General features: G+C 40.4%; 1 protein-coding gene across 6 annotated transcripts in view; it reads right to left on the reverse strand.

Annotated features, from left to right (window-relative positions):
- NPNT (nephronectin) overlaps positions 1 to 18,999 on the reverse strand; it is a 49,129-nt gene that overhangs the window by 8,299 nt on the left and 21,831 nt on the right. For 4 of the 6 annotated variants that reach the window (XM_063422257.1, XM_063422251.1, XM_063422252.1 and 1 more), the window contains 5 exons: positions 16,583 to 16,702; positions 15,661 to 15,780; positions 11,480 to 11,614; positions 10,182 to 10,304; positions 7,902 to 8,267 (listed from right to left, as the gene is read on the reverse strand). In XM_063422257.1, the coding sequence (XP_063278327.1) occupies positions 7,902 to 8,267; positions 10,182 to 10,304; positions 11,480 to 11,614; positions 15,661 to 15,780; positions 16,583 to 16,702 (864 nt within the window). The remainder of the gene's footprint in view (positions 1 to 7,901; positions 8,268 to 10,181; positions 10,305 to 11,479; positions 11,615 to 15,660; positions 15,781 to 16,582; positions 16,703 to 18,999) is intronic. The other 2 variants (XM_063422253.1, XM_063422254.1) reach the window with 1 other exon arrangement.

Genomic DNA, 18,999 nt, shown 5'->3' on the forward strand with positions numbered 1-18,999 from the left:
TATCAGGATTGTACTGGGAGTTGAGAAGGAGGAGCTCTAGTGGAAGCTGGAATTCAACTGTAATTATACTTTTTGCTTTGCAGCACAGCCTGCCCTTCAGCTGCTGCTCGCAGCTGCAAGGAGAAGGAACAGCTCTTGGTGATTAAAAAGCCCAGAGGTTATTAAACATTCAGCATCCAGGACAACCTGAAATTTATGAGGTCTTTGTGGGAGTGACGGCTGCCAAAGTCAGGTGGCTACAAAGATTTCCACGTATTTCTGAAGACGCTGTGCCAGTCTGTGTAAGTTTCACATAGATTTCTTGCCTGTGGATAGCTGAATAGAGCTGTCTTGTAAAATTCCTTTTAGAGCCATGTCTAATGCATCATTCATAACAGTAGTAATGTGCTTCAGACATGTCCTCAGATTTCATAGGCACCTCTGACACCTAGATATTTGTAAGGGTCTTATCTATTAAAAACTTAACATATTTTCCATTTGCAGTGCTAAAATAACTATTAATGTCTCTATAGAACGAGTGAGAATGAGAAATATGAAGATAACTGAAAGGATTATTGTTTTCAGAAAATCAAATCAAAGGTTAAGAAGAAACTTCTTTTGCATTAGGTCAACATGAAAATAGCACAGCTGCAAGAGCTCCTTTAAAGACAGAGGACAGAGAAGAAAAAAAAGTTGAAATTAGGACAAAATAAGAAAACTTTAATGTATTTTTAAAATACTATTCTAGGATAGAGGTCTTAAATAAAAATTTTATACAACAAAAACAAGTAGTTAAAAAGCTTACAATTTGTAGGAAACCAATGAACCCCTAAATATAAGTCATTATTTAAATCATTATGTGTTCCCTCTTTTGTTTTCTTTTTAATCCTTTGCAGATTTTAGATTAAGTCTATTTGCTGTCTAAGATATTAATGCTCAAAATAGCTTCAGACTTCAGGCTGACTTGGGTATTAGAGGACTGTTAGTTTTTAAAGATACCTTGACCATAAATAGCATTTTCACTGCTTCATTTCACCTGGGCTATTTTGCTTACATTATTAAAAACTTTGAGATTTAACAAGAAAGGAACCTTACAAATGTGCACAGTCCACACCACCTAGGCCAACAATTGTCTTGCAGTTCATCTACACAAAAAAATTATATCCAGGCATATAAACCTGAATTCACCCTGAATTACGTAGGTGGGGCAGTTGAACAAGCATATCTATGCTGCACACCCAGGGAGCACCACCTTGCCTTTCCTCACCTCAGACTGTGCCAAGGGAAGAAGACACTTTGTTTTCTGTGCCATGGAGAACAAGTCAGAAGTTTGCTTCAGGAGTGCTGAGCACAGCACAGCAAGCACCAAAGGCTCAGACCACAGGTTCACAGGCAGGTAATTGTAAGGTTCTAAATAAGCACTGTGGCAAAGAGCATGAAGGGAATCCTCTACTATGCCCTAAGGTTTGTAGGATACTCAGGGGTCACAGTTTTAATGTCCTGTGCACCCTCTTCCCATCTGTCATAGTCTTTGTTTATGGGAAATACTGCAAAAAATATTAGGAACTTATCTTGTAAACTACTTCAGTTTACTCCTTCAAGCACCATTTCTAACGCACTAATGTTTTCTACAAACCTGAGTTACATCTGTGCACACATACAAGAATTCTCCAAATTCAAGTTGATACATCTACCTGTAATTAAAGCTCTGCAGAAGTACTTTTTTAAAAAATTCCCTGAGAATCCTTTCCAAACACTTCATGAACTTCTGGAAGAATGTGTGCAATGCTTTAATACAGTCACTTCAGTGCTTGGACCTAATTACAGGAATGCACGCTCAATTTGAAACAAGAGTTTCCATAAGAGATGCAGGACTCTGCATATGACCCACATGCACACTTCTTTTTGCCACGACAACCAAGATGTTGAGTGGTGATCGTGAGAGAAAGTATTTGGTACAACTATTTTCTGCAAGCTTTCCAAGCCCTTTCTGTGTATTTTATAGTGTATCAGTGTGCTTTTCACTTAACTTCAATGGTTTGATAAAGCTTGTTAAATAGAAACTTGGCTTCTTTTACTTGGGAGAGTTTTATAAGCTTTGAGTGAGCCAATACATCAACACTTCCATATTCTCAAAGTTCACAAGCTAACTTCTTAACAGATGCACAAATCTGTGGGGAAATATTAAACAGCTGTGATTATTAAATATTGAATAAGAGTGATTTCTATTCGGATTTTTTAACCTTTGGGAAAACAATAGAGCTTTTTTTTTATTTACTTGCTAATTGCTTAGATTGAGAGTATAAGAAAGTACATGTACATATATCAGCTTGTTTGCAATAAACTGAATAATTGCTGTTTTGGTGTTACAAAACCAAAACATGGGGTGCAACTTCATGTTACTAGTAATTGTTATTACCATTAATAATGTCGTTCTCTGGTTTACAGAAAAAAATGGTTTTGCACTGTAAGTACAATTCCACTCCACACAGTAATCATGACTGAGTTTCCCATTCACTAAAATCAACAATAAAAAAGAACAAAGATTTTTTCACTGAATAGTTACGACTGAAAGCTGTTAAATCCCACTCGCAAAAAATTCCCACAAGTGATGAGATCTCACACACAACTAGAAGAAAACAGCTAAACAGCAAGGGTAGTCCAGAGGTCAGTCAGACTGAGAAAACAAGAATAAGTCCTGTTTTCCTCCAGGGAAGATTTTGATATATGCTGGGCTAAAAAGAAGGGGCAACAGCGAGGTACATTTCACCCTTCTGTTCAGACACCCCCAGTGCTCAGGATATGTTTCTTAAAACTCTACAGATTCAAATTCTGCAGTAAAAATTATTTCAGGAAGTGCTTTCATGGACTGTGCCATCCTCTCCAGTACTATTTACATATGAGGGGAGACACAAGTGTCAGCATGCCACCACTCAGAAGTCCAATCTTGCATTTCTTGGGCAGTTACAAGGCTCATTAAGTTTTACTGAAATCAAGCACCTTGGTATTTATCTTTGCAGGTTTTCTGCAAAGTGACCTGCCTGCTTTTGTATCCCTTCAGGAAGTGCAGAGTGCCAACTGAGTTTCAGGGAAACACAGCTAAAACAAGGAGTGTACAGAAGCTCGCATATCAGATGTGGGGACAAAACCTGCTGGAAGATTGATTGAGGGTGAGACTTGTAAGACTCTTAGGTTTCATGACTGAACTCCAGGGTACCAACAGGAACAAAGCACCTATCGTAAATGCTTAAATATAGATTTTAAATTTTTAAAGGTGCCAGAACAATGAGGACAAAAGAAATGCTGTTGTAAAATAATGCTACTCTAATGATATCATGGAATAACAAACCCTCTGTCTCTGGCTTTTATTATTCCCCTTTTTTCAACAGCTTCAAGGATCACAAAACTGCACTTACAGCACTAGGGACTTCGCAGTCACTGAAAGGAAAGAAAGAATGCAGTTTTAATCCAATCTTTAAATTTTTAATAGCTGTTACGAGAAACATTTCCTAACTCAAATCTTTTCAACTCTACTAAGGGCTAAGAAGGAAAACTGCTGAACTGTCTTTTAATACAGATAATGGGGATTGTTCTTGCTATGCTGATATCTAGTATTATGCTTTAAGTTTAGGCTTTTAGTGCTTATCAGCCAGATCCCAATGACAGCAGAAATTCACCGTCTTATTGAGAAGTTTGCTCTATTTGTTAGATACTTATAACTAGACAAGATTCCTCTGTACTTGACTGTAGCTTGTATCAGTCCTGAAATAGTTAAATATTAAGCTATCACTGCATTCCTGTCTCATTGCCATTCCCCCCATATCCATATCAGGAGATTATCCTTGGTGCCAGATTCCACTGTCTGCATCTGAGTAAGTGGTTCAAAGGCCAAGTGTAGGAATTTCATGTTAAAAAATACAAATTTTTTGTTCTCTAAAAAAGCAGCTCCCCACAGTCACTGCAGACTTTTTTAGAAAAGGGGTAAAGCATCTAAAGAACAGCAACAACCCAATGCCTTTCGAAAATTGCAATGGCATTTAAATAACATTATCAGCATTTTTATCATTTGTGCTCTTTGTCGCTGCTGAACAGAGCAATTTCTCTGGTCCTCAGCTCATTTCAAGTTGAGCAGCACATTCAGGAGAGCCCTAAAGTGAAATCCCATGTCAAGTTTACTTAGCATGTGGAACAGCAGGTCAAATAACAACAAAGGGAGCAAACAGGGAGCAATGATTCACCAAGGGTACCCCAGGAAAAGGTCAACTAAGAAAAAACTACAATTTGAGAGATGCTTGCAGAAAAAAGTACATTTCCCCTAGCATGTCTCCTCTCCTGATGTGGACCAATCCAGGATTTGGTCTAGGACGCCTGTGCAGCAGCCAATGGCCCCTTTGCCATGGATTGCCTGACAGAAGTACCACCTATTCCATGGCAGAAAAAACCAGTGCTGCTTCCTCCAAGCCTGGCTGAGGCTGCAGAACCCCACGGGGAAAAAAAGAAAGGGAAATGTCCATGCATCACAAGATAACCTAGCTGAAAACACAACTCTGAGGTCTTTAGCAGATGCTAATGGCTGGGAGCACAGAACTGCCAGTGGTTACTGAGTACAGTGCTCTCTATGCTGGGTTTTGCCCATCTCTGTGTGATAAACCCGTACATTTTGTGGCTCTTTGGAATACAACAACCCTTGGAGACACAGGAAGAAACAGCCACCTAAGATGACACAAATTCTTTTGAAGATTTATAAAACTGAAGTTAAATCCTACTCCAATCCTACTGAATGGATCTAACATCAATTTTATCCTCTATTTTCCAAGAAAATAAGAGTTCCAAGACTACTAATTTCTGCCTGTATTCTCTAGAGGGAAACAAAGAAAGGCAGCAAGAGCAAGACTTTTTCTTCTCTTTCCAGACAGGCATATGGGGACCACAGTGCAAATTAATTTTTGAGAACTGGCTTCTTTGCTGCCTCAACTGGAGACACAGTTGATGTGGGGAAATAAACCTAAAGAAGCTCAGTATAGGCAAAACAAAATCAGCTTACATCCACAACCCAGGAATATTGCAAAGATGTCTGATGTAGGTGAGAATGAAATAGAAACAGCTTTAAAGAAGCTGAAGGAAATAGTTCAAAACTCCCCTTACCTGAGGAAACACAGAGGCAAGAGAAAAATCCACAAATGTTTTTGGAGGTGGGGAGGGTTTGGCACATCCCCACAGCAGCTAAGAAGGAAGTCGAAGGTTATATAAATGTTACTAGTTATTCCAGTTTGACATCCTGTATTGTCTTAACACCACGGTTGTTAACACTGTGCCTGGCTGTGAGGAATGATTTTGGAGAGGCACTGGCTTACCCTCAGTGGGAGTGCTGCTGCCCTGAGCTTGCAGTGCCTCACAGAGCCAGACACTGTTCTCCCACATGCCCAGAACAGGGGCAGGAGTGGCCAGCAGGAACCTGAAGCTCAACACCCCATCTGTAAGCTAACGTGAAAGGTGTTTCAGCTAACGCACCTCACCTCGCATTTACTGTGGGCCAAGAGCACTCATGCAGCCGGGTCTGCAGCCCAGCTAACGCCCAGAAATGCAGCACCTGGCATAATGCTCCCATGCTGCTGAGCCCCCGCTGTGATGGCACCTGGGGATGTTCAAGTGTCTCTGTGCCATCCTTACAAGTGCAGTACTGAGGAGAGGCAGTCCCACACTCTGTGCATCCTGCTGTGGTAATGTATGTGGGCTATAACTTTTCTACCTGCTGTTCTAGATGTCCCAAATGAGGAAATGTAACTTCTGCTCTTCCCCACAAACTCCTGCAGCAACAGGATTCAACAGGTGAAGAAACACCTTATTCTTCCTTTGAGAAAGTAGCATATTCTTCTGAAATGGAACTGTTTTGCACTCGACTGTAGCTTTTAAATCCTTGAAAAATGCTTTTTGTGCACTCCTAACACAAATGCTTCTAGACAGAAAGTAAGAGAGGACTCCAGTGACCACTATCTAGATGATACTTCCAAAATGTCCAGAAGAAAAAAAGAGAAAAATAGAGCAGAAAGCAGAGTGGAAAGGAGAGAAAAAGATGAGAGAGGAGGAAAACAGACATGAGATCATTAAAAATCACACTACTAGTATCATCTGGAGCACAAGCGGAGTATATTTCAGGCACACAGTTACGTCACACACACATGTGTATCAAGTATGTCTCTTGCAGGGAATCAAAAAAGAAATTATATGGGATTGAAGAGAGACATCTGTTGACTTGATCTGAGGACTATGTCTTTTTGTTACCTGCTGAGACCAGGAACAGCTGGTGCTTAACCCATTTCAGTCCTACTGTGCACTGAAGCCTTTGAAGCTATGCATGTATATCACAAACCTCAGAGTGTGGTGGCTGACCTAAACCAATAGTTGATAAACACTTTGCAAAGGCCCTGTGTTTGTTATCTGTGCCATAATGTAAGCTGCAGTCAGACTAAACCAAACTTAAAAGGCTTTTACTTTTCCTATTTTCCAAACTCCTGTATCCAAAGCACATGTATCGAAAGCATTAGAAGCATTAGCTTCAAAACCCCTCTGGGGACAATACACAAAGACCAACTGTAAATAATAAGCTTTACACAGAGGATTCTTATGACTTCATGAAAATAGCTGAAAACTATTCCTCTGCTTTAGTATTCCAGAGAACACTTGCAACATGAGACAGACACCTGGGAAGCACAATGCTGAAGTCTACAGTAATTTCCACAAATCTGTATTTTTAACTGTGGGTTCCCATTAGATTAAGCTTCATAAATCTTTATTGTATTTCCTTTTAGAAATATCACTTAAACATATCTCTGTATTTTTAACTGAGTATGAAACCAGAAGTAGATTCTACTAAGCAGTACCAGGATTTGTCTTCTAACTTTTGTCAGCTTCACTCTCCATTTTCTAACAGTCTACAAAAGATAAAATGTCATAGGGAAAACTCTTTTACCAGGAATAAAATATTGCACTGAGTAATGATCTAGAACAACAAAGCCCAAGAAATCACCACACAGATGCCAAAGCAACCACAAAAAACACTCCCACATTGCTTGTGCACCTGCTCTGAGACAGCAAACTTTTCCTCCTACTACCCTGCTTCAGTAGCTTTATTCTACAAGCTGAAGAGCTGATCCAACATACCCTCCCTGTCTCTAAAATTAGCCGCAGAACTAAAGATGAAATCGGGTGTTGAGTATTTCTTGGCAGATATGCACAGCTCTGTAAGTGCCAGTAATGTCTCCTGTGGTATGCACTAAAGCTGGCACAATGGTGCTGCAAATTTCAGAGGAGCTCTTAAAGTTACATGTGCTCATGCTATCAGAATCTTTACTATCTTCAGCTTGTCATGTATCCCCTTCCACAGACATGGTCCATAAAATTACCCTTTATGCTATTTTTATACATTTTTAGTCACGAACATCTGAGACTATTTGAACCCATGCAAAAAAGGTCATAGAGAAGTCTTAAGGTAATCAAGCATGATCCATTTCTTTACCATTCTTAAAGGTATGGTAATACTTTGTTTAGGAGGGACTCTCAACTCTCTGAATTTAATTCCACTGACTATTTTATGAGCTATGTTGCACTTCAATACTTTTCAATAAAACATCTTTCATTTTCCTAAAACCTTCATCTGAAGGCATAATTAAGTACTTCTACAGGACAATATACTGAGTAATTTCAGGGGAAAAAAGAAACACTTTTTTGATTAATTGATTCAGAACTTCCATCCCAAACTTTGTTAGGTAATAAAATCACCTACTTGTGCAGCTTTACCATACAACCTTTCTCAGTTTCATGTCTCTGTTCTCAATGGTACAGTGTTCCAGAAAACCCAAACAGTATAGTGCATGCTTTCATTTACAGCTTTGATAAACCAAGACATATAGAAGATTACTTACTGAACACATCTCCTCGGGGTTTCTGAGGATCTGGCTGGATCCTGTTGTCATCTGTAACTCCTTGGGAAGATGTAGTTTCAATGGGAACATGTGATGGCTCTTCAGTTGTTACCAGAGGAGTTCTTTGTGGTGGTAGTGTAGCTCTTTCTGTTGTAGGCTGAGGCATTGTTGGAGGTGGAGGCTTCATCATCGGTGTCGTGACTGGCCTTGTCACTAGCACATATCTCGTGGTTGGCTTGGGTGTCAGTCGAGTTGTTCTAGGTGCGGGCTGAGTTGGCACAGGCGCCGGACGAGTTGTCGGCACAGGCGCCGGACGAGTTGTCGGCACAGGCGCCGGACGAGTTGTTGGCCTGGTCACTGGCCTTTCTGCAACACAAGCAGGTCTGATGTATCAACAGACCACTGTTGTGGTCAGTTGACAATCTGACGACATCACGTCAGCATCAACAATCCTACTCATTCTGCCACTGCCTCCCTCAGGGAGAGTGCAATTGGCCTTGAATATGTGATATGGTTCAATCGTAACAATAGCAATAACTGCAAAGAGAACCAAAATGGGACCAAAATTGACATCTCAGCCTCTCACTCCAGAAACTAAACAATCTATTTCATTATGACTCAGAGGGACTTGGATGAAATAAATTTTTCTTCCTCTGAAGGCTTCCATTAGTTAGAAACATACTTTAGCATCAGCACTGCTATATTATCACACCCCTTTAGGTTGTACTTGGCGCTGCAGCAGTTTAGAGATAATTTAGAGTGACTGAAGGTCAAGACACATCCCACCACCTCTCAAGCATCAAGCCTCTTTCAGAGTTGGCAAAACCTACACAAAAGCACTGCTGGTTAAAAAAGCGTGGGCAGGAAGCCATGGGTTAAGCAGCCCTCTAAACTCGACAGTTCATAATCAGGAATGGGAGTTTAGTAAGACCGCGATGTTACAACCATTTTGATCACAGATGGGCAGATACCTTTGGTTTAAGAAAGCTCTTGTAGACCTTTCCTTCTAAACGTTTTTCCTTGCCAATAAATACTAATCATTATAGAGACTGAACCAAGCCAGCCTTCATTTAGATCCTTCCTCTTACTAAACACCAGGAAACTAAGTAAATGACATTTTTCAGGCTTCACAGAAATGAGATGTTGGACTGAGCACCACTTTGAACCCAGTGACAGTGCCCACAGTAACATCTCCTCCAATGTTTCATAAAGGACAACAAATTTTAACTTCGTTTTACAAGGAGAGTTTCTGAAGACATAAAACACAAGAATATTGTGTTATGTTATTTTCTGTTGGTTAATAAGCGTTCTATATTTCACTGGAGATTTTGAAAGGTTCAGTAAGAACTCTAGTGACATATTTTGTGTACAAGCATTTCAAGTATAACACACTTAAAATGAAGAACTACTGTTTGCTAATCAGTGAACTGTTTGATGATGGCAGGTAAGAGGGTTTTTCCTCTTACCACTTTTTTATTACTATCCCTTTGAATACACTACAGTTTTGACATTTATAGTATATTAAAATATAAAACACTCCTTAGGACCACGTCCCAGTAAGACACATGAAATGTGCCCACATATACTTGCAAGCACTCAGGATGTGACAGAACACTCTTCACCATGACAGCTACAGCCGAAGGGAAACAATGCTGCTGCTCTTTAAAGAGATCAGGGAGCCACCACAGACCAGATCCCACAAAGGAATGCAGGATCAAAAAGATCCAACAGATGTCACAGACCCGCACAGTCCTGTGGGATGTCAAATATGGGAGAGCTCCAACACCTTATTCTGCACTAAGAGGGTGGCTGCTTCTCCCAAGAGAAAGGTGGCCAAGGGAATTTTCCAATAGCAAATCCTTCCAGAGAAATCCTCCCTCCTGGCTCTTCTCACATCTGGGAAGCAGCAGGGAGTGGATGAGGTGAGCTGCTGAAACAGGCCAGTTGTAGAGCATACATAACAACAGGGTATGAGTAATATGCACTGTTTGAACAGACCTACCCTGCTTACTCAGTTGTTCTCATCCTGAAGCAATCTCTAGAATCAAGCTGTGAATAGGGAGAGGTCAATTTCTTTCTAATTATGAAAATGTCTCAGGCAAAGGTATTTTTACCAAGGCATGCTAAGATCTAGAAAACTCCAATTACATTCCCTGGTCCCTTATTTAGCATTAAAAGTAGTTAAGAGAAACTCAGCCTGATAGTGCTGTACCTTAAAAACTTTACAAATTGGGACACATAAGTTTTCAGAATCTCTAGTTTAAAAGGAGCATTACATACGTATGCAGTTTGTTCCATTGTCTCTGAACCCTTCTTTACATTTGCATTTGTAGGATCCTGGAGTGTTGTAGCAGTGTGAAAAACTACCACACTGATGGTGGCCAAGGGAACATTCATCTATATCTGCAACAGAAAATTTACATTAAAAAAATCGTTTGCTTCAAAGAAACCTGACTTTATGCTTATCCCTGCAAAAAGCTCCAAACATTATTACAATTTCTATTATTTGAAAAAAAAAAATAAAGCTTTTAGCAGTGTGAAAAGGAAAATAGACAGTCACAAATCAATGTGGTGATAAAAACATTAGGGGAAATAGGGATTATTGGGCAACTTTAGTATTGCTCAGTTTTTACCTTAGCATCAGCTTCAGACATGCCTCGGGTAGATTGCAGCTGAGATCATTAAGATCACAATTTTAACAACCACTTCTTACAGGCAGCAGAATAAGAAAAAAACAGAGTGTAGGAATATACTCGTTTTTCTTCATAAAATTCTTCCTATATTATACATCTGTATAGGTGTTTCTACATCAAGTAGAAACTCCTGGAAACATTTCATGTGGCATAGCCACACTTATTGTCAGTGATGCAAGCAAAATCTCCAAATTCCGGTGCTCTGAATACAAATTTCTCTGAAAAAAAAACTTAAGCAAAAATAAAGCAATGCCTCATTATCCCCACATGATCTTTTTTTCAGAAAGAATCATAACCAGTTGAGACCTCGCAAAACTAAGGCAGAGAGACTTGGGAATATCATTGTTGAAGGGCATACACCAGCTGCATTCCAACCTCATTCCAACCAGACAAAAGCAGGTTATTTCTCAACTCCTGTCTCTTCCCCACCTGTCTTCAGAGGAAGGAAAGTTGGGCAGCCTGGGCTGGGAGGAAGTAGAGTGTGCACATTTTCTTATCTTGGATCTTAGGACATGCTATGGAGCACACCAGTGTTACATCTCAGACACAGCCTAAGCTCAGACACTGCTCCAAGCCTACAACTGCCAGTGACAGTGAACCTTGCAGACAAAACAGCTTTGGAAAGGAATTCCTGGGGTCATCAGCTCTGCTCTCCCCACTAGCTTCCACACAAGAACCAGTTACAAGAATGTGGGCCATATATAGGCCTTCACTTTCACAGTCTATTTCTATAATTCATCTCTTTCTTCCTGAAACACTGAAGCACTGTAAAACTATCTGCTTCACATTTCAGCCATAATAAAGAAACATTCCTCTTTGGGCCATTAATTTAGTTTTCAAACATGCAGCTCTCTTACATGCACGTGAGAAATAGCTTGTTATTACCATGGCATTGGTATTTGCCTCCAATGTACATCAGATCAAAGCCTTTATGACACCTGCAAATGTAGCTGCCGAAAGTATTGACGCAGTGCCTAAATCGTGGGCAGAGAACCCTCCCGGTAGCACATTCATCAATATCTGTGGAAACAAAGGAACTGTATTATTCTCAGTAACAGTTAAAACACAATGTATGCTGTCTAAATGAAACTGGGTTTGCATAATTAAAAGCTAAAGAATAGCCAAAGTATTTTTCATAAGGGCCCTTGGTCAGCCAGCAGTAATACCTGAGCACTTCTTCTGGCTGTGCCCTCCAGTTCAGCTCTGGGTCACAGGCAGATGCCCAGGGAGCAGCTTGTGCTCACCCACTGCTGCTCTCCCTGCCTGGGGAACTCTCAGACGAGGTCAGGCTGACACACAAAAGCTGCCTGCCTACCACTCACCCTGTAGCCCTTGGAGCTGAGGCTGCTGAGTGCTCAAACACTAATGCTCCACTGAGGCAGAGACCTGCCACGCACGGCTGCTCCTGACGCACGCAGCTCCTCGTGTTTGCTGGTTATCTACAGGGCACAGTTCAAGCCTTTGCTCTGCAGCTCTCTCAGGCTCTTGATCTACGGGAAAGCAAGATTTTGCTCTCCATGCAGTTCTTTTCCCAAAAGGAGCACTTCAGCTGCTGATGTCAAGAGCGCAAAACAAAGCCAAATGATTGATGCCCTACTGCTCTTGTGAAAGAGGCCCGAACAAGGCAAAGTCTCTTCCACTGCACCGAAAAAATGTTACCACAAAGCTGCTGGTTAGTTAGGGCAGCTACCTGAGGTGGGGGAGATGGAGCTTCAGCTTCTCTCCAAGCTGTGTTCCCACAGCCAAAAGAAGTGACTTAAAGCCATGAATTACTGGCCAGATGGGTTGTCCCAGTAGCTCCTGCTGGCACTGTCCCACTCCGCATGAAGAATTACTGAGGACAGGAGGGATTCAACCCCTGAGCTCCCACACTCCTGGCCTGCCTGACTGCTCTCTCTTTCCATCAAGAGCATTACTGGAATGGTGCAGTAAAGGCCTCAGTGAGAAAGAAAACAAGGCCAATACCGGGCAGCTCTCCATAGGTTTGAATCTTCCCATAAATCTGTCTCTTGATCTGAATTTATTGTTAACATTTTAGGCTTTTAATATGCTACTAAGTTTTACAAACTCTACCATGATTCCTATTATAAATTAATCAACAATTTTCTACTCTTTATTAGACTATTATTTCAAGGCTGCAAGCTTAAGACTCTTGATTACTAAGAGTTAGTTGTGTTCTTTGATGGTTTTGGTTGGGTTTTTTAATCTTTAAGCCACATCTTCAAAAGGTAGTTCAGTAAGAGCAAGATTAGCTACTGAATACACTTCGTCATGGTGTGGCTTATGATCTTTAAAAACTTAATGTAGCATGTCCTGCTTTTTCCTGTGTACATATTCATATTAATTTAGATTTTTGCAAATTCACATAAGGCAAAAATTACATTATATTGTGGCAGCAGTGTAGTGGTAGGCAGTTGTATGACCTAGAGATACAGGACAGAACTGTTCATGAATACAATATTCAAAACTGATGCAAAAATATGTTGCAGCCTTCCATTTGCATATAATGAGAGGTGTGTGGGTGCTGAGGGGAAATACACTTTTTGATCTGCAGCCACAAGATGATATGCAAGCAATTAGTTTCCTGCAGCTCTCAAACAGTACAGTGACTGTGACTTCTTTCAAGTCAATCCACACCTGGACCAGAAGTTGTAGAGCTGTTTCCCTTTGCCTGCTGCAATATGCTGTAGTTCATACTTGCTTCCTACGAAAAGCAGGGCATGGAGGGGTGATTTGGTGTCTCACCTCTGCTCCAGGGAGCTGCTCCAAAGGCACATGAGGCAGAGTGATGGTCAGCACCTAATAAGTGTGATGGTCAGTGTGCACCAGAAAAGCAGTATTGCTTCTCTCTCTTGCTGCAAGTATGACCAACTCAAGCACAAAATAACTGAGACTAATTTTAAAACAACAGGATTTTTAAGTCTACAGGGCTGTATTTTCAATTTTCTAAACACACACAGACAAAAAGAATTAATTTTATAGTGAAAAATCATTATTTGCAGCCCTCAAACAATTTCAGAACATCTGAAGCTGAAATGTGTATATGGCTCATTTTATTAAATAAAAATCCCAATACAAAAACCTGGCAAGACTGATTGCTTTATTGATTCAAGGGTCATTAATGAATTAATTAGCCATTTAATTCACACTTTCACTGAATACTTTGCTGAATTATTTTTTCACTTTGTTGTGGTTTAGTTTATACGATTTGCCTTTATAGTCAAATTGGTGGCTCTTTGCTGATTGTCTGAAAGGAACATTTTAAACAAGAGAATGATCAGCAAGTGTTAAGCTAATAATAGAATAATGCTGAGAGGAATTTCCACCTGTGCTAAAAATAGGCATTGCATTCTCAGCTGTCTTTCAAACTCTCCTCAAAGATTCACGAGCTGTAGCCAACGCACACTTCAATCTTCCTACCACCACCTACACTTCTATTTGTACTGCAGCATTATCCAGACCTTTGCTGGAGCCAACAACTTCCCCAACAGTGACAAGCTTGTACAAATATGGGGAAAAAGCATAGCCTTAGTCCCAAGTAGCTTCAATTCTTTGAGGTTTTTACTGCAACTCAAATTTGATAGTGACACAGAAAGGGGGCATGTCACAATCACTTCTTACCAAAAAAGGGGAGAACAGTGTGTTACGATGTGGGAAGAACAGACACCTCTTGCTGTAACTATTTTCTCTCTATTCTACAGACTGCTCTGAAATTCTTACGGAAATTTTAGAAATAGGTTATGAGGTCATTTGGAATGATGAATACCCAACTAAAATGTGAGTACACAGTTCTTAGCCTTTCTGGAGAAAAAAAAAGTGTTTTTTTGAAAACTGCACTGAAGAACTCCAAGAGCTTCAAGCAGCTTCAGTGTTAGTCTTTGGCATTAAAGTCCACTTTGTTTGTTTCAAAGTACGAAGCTTTCCTGAATGGAAAATTGCACACTAGAAGAACAGTGTAAGCATTTTTTCTAGCAAATTTCTCTACTTGGTGTACCTTTCTTGAATTTGAACTTAAAATCACTCAGCTCTCTATGGTATGGCACAAGTATCTTCTAAAGATCTCTCTGCCATAATATCCACAATGGGATTTATCACAGCTTCAGCATGTAGCAATGGTAGGTTTCATTTCTCCTGTTCTTTCCATTTTTTCCATACACAAATGTGCCAATCATGCACTTCAGAAAGCCTCTGACTTGGTTTGGAGCCTGCTCTTCTCATCAGAAGATCTAGAGTTTGTCCCTTCCTCTGCCAACAAATTCTTGGTCAGCGTGGGTCAGGCACTTGGAAAACCACCTACCCCATGGACAGCCAAGATACCCAAAGGGATGATTAGGACATCCCCATTTCCTTAAAGTCTTTCGGTGTTACTGGTTATGGAATTGTAGCACTTCATCGAATGTAAATAACAAAATCACTGGAGCAGGATGTATAGTTAACGACTGATGAAATCACACGTCACACTGTTCTTCAGACCGCAGTACAGTCTGATTAACCATAAGCACCTTTTCCATGTTCATAAACATGGAACAAAACATTTCACTTTTATACAGTTTAATTTAACTTGCAGTTTTCACAGTTTGGAAGAAGGACAACGCATTCAATCCCACTAATACTGGGAACATGCACAGACCTTCACCTTGCTCCACTATGATTTAAATGAATTTTACAAATTATCCCTCCACTCATTGAGCTAGGCATGACCTTGTTGGGTATGAGGGAAAGGTGATCTCACCATTCCTTTTTTTATGCAGGTATTTTGGAGTTAGCAATAGTTTAAAATGACCCAATAGCAGGAGTGGCAAGGGCCAAGGGCTTGGATACCAAGGAATCTGCATGGGCTTTAGGCAGACAATGAAACTTGTAGGACTGGGTGAAAACACTGGCAATCTCTGACACAAGGGCACCTGAGCAACAGCCCTATTACTACTCTCATTATTAACAACTTCAAACGGCCTGTTCTGTGCATTCTAAGTACATCTGAAACTCTCTTGAACTGCATTCTGTGTAAGGATAAAAGCACTCTGGAGAAAAAAAAATTGAAATTAAATCTACATTTGTTCACCTACCAACACAAGTCCTGCCATCAGGCCCAAGCTGCAGCCCTGGAGAAGGACAGCGGCAGCGCACCTCCCCTTTCAGTATGTCACAGCCATACTGACAGTTTGCCATCAGGCAAGAAAGGGCATCTGGAGAAAAATAGTTGAACATAGATAAAGACTGTGATCACTACTAGAAAATGACTGAAAACTTTGGAGAATTAAGACATCACATATTTACAGTAAAAATGGGGAAATGCTTGTTGAGCTTCACAGGTATCCTTCATGTAGGAAATACACCTGCTAGTAAAATTTTTTGTTCTACAAAGTACATCTCTAAGAAACTTAACAAAAAAGAGAAAACCACCACAATTGTAGTAAGTTGTGTTATTGAATGCAGTCCTCAGAACAGAAAGCCTAATATGCACTACAGACTCTCCTGGACAGTACTGCCATTTTAAAAATGGGGTATCTCTAATTGAAGGTAATTTCTCTCCCCTTCTCTCTGTCCAGATATTCAAAGTAACTGTTTTTATGGGAACAAGTAGGAACCTGATCTCCAGAGAGATGGCAGTACAATTTTTATATCAGTCAAACAACCAGCATCTGCAGTGTTGAAGATTTTAAGGCCATAAGGCAGCAGAAATGCAGATGACTTGCAGCAAAGAAAACTGCAAGCACTTGTACTCCAAGGCCAATTAACAGTGATTTATAGCGCTGAAGAATGCTTTGGGGGAAACTTCCAATAAAACTAATAAAACTAGAACAATTGCTCTTGTTTTTTTCAGCCTAATTTAACTAGAAAAAAAGGAGCTCATCTTGTGCAGCTGCCTGATTTCCAGCAAGATCAGTCTTTTACTTCAGGACTCATCCTCATTTTACAGTTTTCTGGGGCAACTCGAGCAGAGATTTTGAGGAGCTGGAAAAGAGCAAGCACCAAGGCTGGCCGTACTTGAGCATGTTCCATCTGGCATAAGCATGTAGCCATTCAGACAGTAGCACTTGTAGCTGCCGTAGGTATTCATACACCGGTGTTTGCACGGCCGCGGCTTTAGTCCACACTCATTCAGATCTGAAATGAAGGGCACAAGAGAAGAGGGTGGGAAAAGAAAACACACAAGGCATGCATGGCAAAACTACCAGTTCAAGCTGCTGGAGAGGGAAGGAAAAATACAGCAATTAGCTTTCTGTCTGCAGTTCAGCTGATAGCAAGTGTTCAAAACATCCTGCACAAAGCGCCGTCCATCTGTCCAGCCAAGCAGCGTATTTGGGTTGGTTTCACAGATATCTTTTCAAAAATGACAATATTAGCATTAGATGAACTGCCAGCTGCTTCATTAGGCAACACACAAGCTCAGGCTGCCCATATCTTGCCACTATTCATGTTGATGCCATGTCCAGGACCAGGCAGCACTTGGAAGGAAGAGGAGAGAGAAAGCAAATATCACGCTGCAGTCACTATCAGTGATTCTGATAGCAATTCAGTGATTCACTATCCTGCTTCAAAATTAGTGGCAGAGGAAAGCAGGAAAGATGATGACAACTTACTTTAAACAATCTCACTTAAACAATCCAACTTATTTTAAACAGAGAAAATTTATCCCTTATCATCTAGAAAATACTAAAAGAAAGCATCTGATATCAGCTATATTTGTCAAGGACTATCCATGAGGGCTACCATTTCTGATTTACAATTTAATAGAAAATTCATGGCTTGAACTGAAAATATTCAGCCTACAATTTCCATGTTAGTAGACAGAACTTCAAACAAGATGATTTCCTTCAGAATCCTCTTCCAAGAATATGTGTTGATTTTTTTGAGTAAACCAGAATAATTTGTTACTTATTACTGTACTTAGATATTTGTATAACAATGAACAAAGATGACAACAAAGATGAAAATAATAAACCTATTCACAAATCCAGCCAGCAAGAACTTTAAAAAAATGAGTTATCAACCTTCGTGTCTAATATTCTACAATGCTGTCTGGAGGTCTCTCGCAGACAGGGAATTGCCATTTTTTCCAGAAGTTTTCAAAGAGCCATCTCCCAGTACTAAGCATTATCTTATCAACTGTCACTCAATTCATGTGGCAGAAAAGTAAGCCTTGAGTCTCCCATTACATCATAAATACACACACAGAGCAGCCACTTCATAAAATGCCAGCTGAGGAGGTGACAGATGCCTCCTGTGGACTCTAGAGGCAAAGGCCCCAGGTTAAGATGCTGAACCAGAAAGATAAATACACCTCCGGTTACAACAAAGTCAGTAATTCATTGATTGCTTTTCAGAAGTAAAGCAGAAAACTTAGATGGGTCTATGTAGTAAATGGAGTGAGAAAAGGTATATTCACTGTAGAGGTAAAGTTAGAGAAAACATTGATTCTACACAACTACATCTGAAATTTCACCAGCTCTTAACGTTTGGATTTTAAATTTGTCGTGAAACTCTGTAATCCCTTAGGTTTTGAGTAACATTCTTCAGCTTACTCTTTTCAGGCAAAATATTTTTAAATGGTGTTATAAAACTGAGAAATCCATTCCCTTTCATTTTGACCTGTAAAATGCCAGCCATCAAGGAAAATACACATATGACACTACAAGTCACTGGCCTAACCCAAACTCAGCTGTGAGGATGTCGCCTGTTACGCCACTGCTGCTCCTGAGAGCTCCTAACAGTGTTTATGTGTATCATAAAACTTGCTGTCTTCTGACCTACTTTGTTTCCATCTTCATGGGGTCAAGGAATAGCAAGCATCATGTAGACATGGCCCTCCCCAGAACCCTTCCCCTTACTTCATTTTCCAAGGTCTTGGGAAGAACAGCATGTTTAAGGACAAGAATACCTCCTGCTCCCCTCTTAAGCAAGAGGGTAGTAATTTCCATTTCTTCCTGTGTAAGACTGAACAAGATATTTCCAGGAAACCTGAAAGGGAGTATTTTCTCAAGTAGTGAGGAAGATCAGGTGAGCCTAAGCAGGACTTCAGTGAGGAAAGATTCCCACAATAAAGGCTGGAACTGTGCATGATAAAGAAGGAGTGATGACCATGTCTGCAGTCCTCCTGAGGATTATGTGCTGCAGATACAGCAACCCTTTTCAGCTCTCACTCTTTGTCAGTTGGAAAAAGTTTCAACAGTTGCAAGGAAAATAGATTTCTCACAGCTGGCACCAATGCCAGACTCACAACAAAGTACCTGCTGGGTTTGCAAGGAAACAGCTGTAGAAGAAAGTATATTTTGCCCTGAAAGCAGAATCTTCTGCTAGGAGTTGTGACTATAGGTATATGCCTAGGCCAAATGGAAATGCAGCAGATGATTATGCTAGATGGCAAGGGCAAATTTTCATTGTGGAAACTTTTGTGTGAGAAA

Source organism: Prinia subflava, chromosome Z (genome assembly GCF_021018805.1).
Source record: "Prinia subflava isolate CZ2003 ecotype Zambia chromosome Z, Cam_Psub_1.2, whole genome shotgun sequence".
In the NCBI taxonomy this organism is placed as follows: Eukaryota; Metazoa; Chordata; class Aves; order Passeriformes; family Cisticolidae; genus Prinia; species Prinia subflava.